This window comes from Nanorana parkeri, unplaced genomic scaffold, assembly GCF_000935625.1.
Source record: "Nanorana parkeri isolate BGI_ZX_2015 unplaced genomic scaffold, ASM93562v1 scaffold4114, whole genome shotgun sequence".
NCBI classification, from domain to species: Eukaryota; Metazoa; Chordata; class Amphibia; order Anura; family Dicroglossidae; genus Nanorana; species Nanorana parkeri.
The window spans coordinates 3,889-9,970 of NW_017310381.1; the positions used below are offsets into that span (position 1 = coordinate 3,889).

At 48.6% G+C, this 6,082-nt stretch overlaps 1 protein-coding gene across 1 annotated transcript in view; it reads left to right on the top strand.

Moving 5' to 3' along the window:
* Positions 1-6,082, top strand: part of LOC108803738 (actin-like protein 6B) — a gene marked incomplete at its 5' end in the record, with an annotated part of 12,827 nt that overhangs the window by 768 nt on the left and 5,977 nt on the right. The window contains 6 exon segments of the mRNA XM_018575553.1: positions 644-806; positions 1,403-1,503; positions 1,870-1,967; positions 2,077-2,171; positions 3,783-3,889; positions 5,886-5,975. Of these exon segments, the coding sequence (XP_018431055.1) occupies positions 644-806; positions 1,403-1,503; positions 1,870-1,967; positions 2,077-2,171; positions 3,783-3,889; positions 5,886-5,975 (654 nt within the window).

Genomic DNA, 6,082 nt, shown 5'->3' on the forward strand with positions numbered 1-6,082 from the left:
TCACAGATACAAGTGACATTTTGGGAATCCCTTGCCATAGGAATTTTCATGTGTGGTATCAGTGTTGAGATACTTCCCCGGGAGTTATGTAAAGGGACGCCGACACTGCAACTTTCCTCATTACAACACAGAAAGTCCACCAGCTGATTATACCAAACATAGCCCCTCCCACTCAGTCATCAGAACTTCCTGTGAAGTGATCAGTCTGGGAAGGACGTGGTGACACAAAACGCTTTTTCCTTAGAGCAGGACAAGGTCACAATCTGCAACAAAGTTTAATATCCGGGCAAAGAACATTGATCACCCGCAGAGGAGTTACTCTTCAAGAATCTGATACTGACAGAACGGATACGATGTGGTGATACGATGTGGTGATACGATGTGGTGATACGATGTGGTGTTAGGATGTGGAGATACGATGTGGAGAAGCGATGTGGTGTTAGGATGTGGAGATACGATGTGGAGATACGATGTGGTGATACGATGTGGAGATGTGATGTGGGGTTAGGATGTGGAGACAGGATGTGGAGACGCGATGTGGTGATGCGATGTGGTGATGCGATGTGGTAATGTGCAGATATGATGAGGTGCCTGATAGGTATTTTACTCTAAACCTGAGCTCCTCTGTCTTTTCTCCCATCAGGCTGACTTCCCGACCACCCTGGGCGCCTTTTCACCGGATGAGTCCGTCTCCTCTGACCCGGAGAAAGAGCGCAAGCTGAGCCGAGTGTACTATATCGACACCACCTGTCTGCATGTGCCGCGGCCTCACGCCGAGGTCACCTCTCCGCTGAAGAACGGAATGAGTGAGCCTGACGTGTCAACTCTCCACCAAACCATGTCTGTTCTGTACCGGCTGTCTGCCCGCACTGTGCCATCCTGTGCTTACCAGCATTGGCTGCCGTCATTACCCATAACCCTCCATTGTCATGGGTGAGACCATCTGCCGTGTGCCGGGTGTCACTTCTATGTAACATATCCACAAAGAATCCTGAAGAACCTCAACAAGGGGCCCCGAAACCTGACACTGCCCTCCACACCTGAGTTCCTGTGCATGCCCATGACCTCTGATCCTCTGTACAGAGATATCCTACTGAACCCCATTAAGCCCCATGTACCCTTCTCACCGTATAACTCCTCAACTAAGTACTGACTCACCTTATAGCCCTCTGCCTGTGTACCCTACTCACCATATACCCCACTCACCATGTACCCCACTCACCATGTACCCCACTCACCATGTACCCCACTCACCATATACCCCACTCACCATGTACCCCACTCAATATGTACCCCACTCAATATGTACCCCACTCACCATATACCCCGTGTCACCATGTACTCCAACGTGCCCCCTTTTCATCTCTCATCATCTACATATGTTGACGTTGTATCTTAACAGTTGAAGATTGGGAGGCCTTCCAAGCCATTCTGGACCACACATTCAACAAGCACCTGAAGTCTGACCCGGCCCTACACCCCGTTCTCATGTCAGAGGCGCCCGTAAGTGTCACTGCTATTTCTATATGACTTCTGTCTGTGTCAACTCGCAGGGGGCGTGTCTTATGTCTATATGACTCATAGGCCCCTTCTGTCTGTGTTGCCCTGCAGGGGCGGGTCTTATTTCTATATGACTCATAGCGCCTTCTGTCTGTGTTGCCCTGCAGGGGCGGGTCTTATTTCTACATGACTCATAGCCCCCTCTGTCTGTGTTGCCCTGCAGGGACGGGTCCTGTTTCTATATGACTCAGCCCCCTCTGTCTGTGTTGCCCTGCAGGGGCGTGTCTTATTTCTATATGACTCATAGCGCCTTCTGTCTGTGTTGCCCTGCAGGGGCGGGTCTTAATTTTCCATCTTTGTATCATGCAGTGGAATGCCCGAGCCAAGCGAGAGAAGCTCACCGAGTTGATGTTTGAACATTATAACATCCCCGCCTTCTTCCTGTGCAAGACGGCCGTCCTCACCGCGTATCCTTCACAGTGTGCGGCCGAGCGGGATTGCGTTCTGCAAAGTTCATTTGCAGTGCGCAGCGTGTCCTCAGCGCAGGCGCTTTCCTTAACCCCTCGCTCTCCGTAGATTTGCCAACGGCCGTTCCACAGGCCTGGTCCTGGACAGCGGGGCCACCCACACCACCGCGCTACCGGTCCACGATGGCTACGTCTTGCAGCAGGGTGAGTGGCAGCGGGGACAGAGGGTCACATCTCCCTGAACTCTGTGGGGGGTCTAAAGGCTGCAACAGCAGGTTCAAGGTTTAAAGCGTAACTCCGGGATAAAGAACTATTGTCATGTGTGTTCTTCCTGAATCTCGGCGAGCTTTGTGTACACCATGTACCCCACTCACCATATACCCCACTCACCATGTACCCCACTCAATATGTACCCCACTCAATATGTACCCCACTCACCATATACCCCGTGTCACCATGTACTCCAACGTGCCCCCTTTTCATCTCTCATCATCTACATATGTTGACGTTGTATCTTAACAGTTGAAGATTGGGAGGCCTTCCAAGCCATTCTGGACCACACATTCAACAAGCACCTGAAGTCTGACCCGGCCCTACACCCCGTTCTCATGTCAGAGGCGCCCGTAAGTGTCACTGCTATTTCTATATGACTTCTGTCTGTGTCAACTCGCAGGGGGCGTGTCTTATGTCTATATGACTCATAGGCCCCTTCTGTCTGTGTTGCCCTGCAGGGGCGGGTCTTATTTCTACATGACTCATAGCCCCCTCTGTCTGTGTTGCCCTGCAGGGACGGGTCCTGTTTCTATATGACTCAGCCCCCTCTGTCTGTGTTGCCCTGCAGGGGCGTGTCTTATTTCTATATGACTCATAGCGCCTTCTGTCTGTGTTGCCCTGCAGGGGCGGGTCTTAATTTTCCATCTTTGTATCATGCAGTGGAATGCCCGAGCCAAGCGAGAGAAGCTCACCGAGTTGATGTTTGAACATTATAACATCCCCGCCTTCTTCCTGTGCAAGACGGCCGTCCTCACCGCGTATCCTTCACAGTGTGCGGCCGAGCGGGATTGCGTTCTGCAAAGTTCATTTGCAGTGCGCAGCGTGTCCTCAGCGCAGGCGCTTTCCTTAACCCCTCGCTCTCCGTAGATTTGCCAACGGCCGTTCCACAGGCCTGGTCCTGGACAGCGGGGCCACCCACACCACCGCGCTACCGGTCCACGATGGCTACGTCTTGCAGCAGGGTGAGTGGCAGCGGGGACAGAGGGTCACATCTCCCTGAACTCTGTGGGGGGTCTAAAGGCTGCAACAGCAGGTTCAAGGTTTAAAGCGTAACTCCGGGATAAAGAACTATTGTCATGTGTGTTCTTCCTGAATCTCGGCGAGCTTTGTGTATTTCTTCCAGATCTGTGACAGTAATCCAGGGTGACTGGTCTTGTCTCCGCCCCCTCCTGTAATAAAGACCGCTCATTGCTGCTCTCTGTCCTTGTGCAGGGTGACTGGTCTTGTCTCCGCCCCCTCCTGTAGTTTCCTGTAGTAGGTGGGGCCTGCTGAGTCCCTCCCACAGCTCTGCTCTCTGCACAGCTCGGTGATTATGTCAGTTCAGCTTTAATTATTGTAAACTGGATATTTTCATTAAGCGGTATTACTTCTATGACAAATGTTTATTCATTTATCAATCACACCAGCCCGTTATATCGGTAAAGTACCAGCGCTGCAAAGAATGCTAAAAAGTCTCCCCCCCCTACCCCCTCCCAAATGTGAAAGTGTGGTGGTCCATCCATCCAGGTATGGGTCTCCGGCGACGCTGTGTCTGTCTTGCAGGTATCGTCAAGTCGCCCCTGGCTGGTGATTTCATTACCATGCAGTGCCGCGAATTATTCCAGGAGATGGGGGTGGAGATTATCCCGCCGTACATGATCGCATCCAAGGTGAGTATTCCCAATACAACTACAATGTGTTCATCGCTGTATGTGGATCCCCATCTATAGTCATCTGTCACAACCAAATGATCCAGGAGCGGTTCCTCGGCCTGATACCCTCAGTTGTAGATGGTTTATTAGTTATTTGCATGGCATCAGAAGTCGCACGTGGCTTGTCGAGTGCGCGCGCGCGCACACACACACACACACACACACACACACACACACACACACACCGGCGCTCGCTCACTTCTCGATCTATCCCTGCAGAGATTCCCCCCTCTCCGATCCTCCAGCGCTGACTGGCGGAACGGACGGGGCAGGGGGCGGGTACAGCTGGCTCTGCCTCTAGATAGGCAGAGCCGGCTGTCACTCACGCTGCTGGGTGGATCCAGACAGTAATGTCGGCATCCGCTCCGGCTGCGGCGTCTCAGTATACCGCGAGCTGTAGCTCCCTATATACTGAGCTTTTTGGTGACGGGAGGACGCTAGTTTGTGTCCTCCCGTTACCCTAAGGAGAACTATGGGGAAAAGCCTCAACCCCATAGTTCTCCTTTAAGGTAGCAATAATATAGAGATTAGCCACTAGAGGGAGCTCTGCAATCACTGGGGTTGGCCAACTCATAGACTGCTATAGTAAAAAGGAGCAGTGAAGCCAAAAGCAGGAAACAGCTATCCGTATACACACATGATACATACATTCCTTCATATATACCTTCATACATACATGCATATTGTACACGCATACATACATTCCTTCATATATACCTTCATACACACACGCATACATACTGTACATCCATACATACATGCATACTGTACACACATACATACATGCATGCATACTGTGCACACACGCATACATACATTCCTTCATATATACCTTCATACATGCATACTGTACACACACGCATACATATATTCCTTCATATATACCTTCATACATGCATACTGTACACACATACATACTGTACATACATACATGCATACATACATGCATACTGTACACACATACATACTGTACATACATACATGCATACTGTACACACATACATACTGTACATACATACATGCATACTGTACACACATACATACTGTACACACATACATACTGTACATACATACATACATACATGCATACTGTACACACACACATACATAAATTACTTCATATATACCTTCATACATGCATGGATATTGTACACGCATACATACATTCCTTCATATATACCTTCATACACACACGCATACATACTGTACATCCATACATACATGCATACTGTACACACATACATACATACATTCCTTCATATATACCTTCATACATGCATACTGTACACACAGGCATACATACTGTACATCCATACATGCATACTGTACATACATACATGCGTACTGTACACACATACATACTGTACATACATACATGCCTACTATACTGTACATGCATACTGTACACATACATACTGTACATACATGCATACTGTACACACACACACGCATACATACATTCCTTCATATATACCTTCATACATGCATACTGTACACACAGGCATACATACTGTACATCCATACATGCATACTGTACATACATGCATACTGTACACACATACATACTGTACATACATACATGCCTACTATACTGTACACACACACGCATACATACATTCCTTCATATATACCTTCATACATGCATACTGTACACACATACATACTGTACACACACGCATACATACTGTACATCCATACATGCATACTGTACACACATACATACTGTACATACATACATACATGCATACTGTACACACATACATACTGTACATACATACATGCATACTGTACACACATATACATACATACATGCATACACAACATACTTTCTTTTTTAATATATGTAAAACAGTAACAGGAACTAAACTAGAACTCACCATTGCCTTTAATAAGCCTCTTTGTGTTGAGGTCCTGATGGGTGGCACGGCTCCCCCTGCTTTTATATCTCCTCCAGGAGCCGGTACGGGAAGGGTCACCCCCAAACTGGAGGAAGAAGGACAAACTGCCCTCCGTCACCAAATCCTGGCAGAACTACATGAGCAATGTGAGTGTGTACGGAGGACTTGGCTGGCCTGTGAGCCGTAGTAACATGGCTGACCCAAACTATGGGCTCAGAAATTTAGGGGACAAATTCCTCCAGCATGGTGAAGA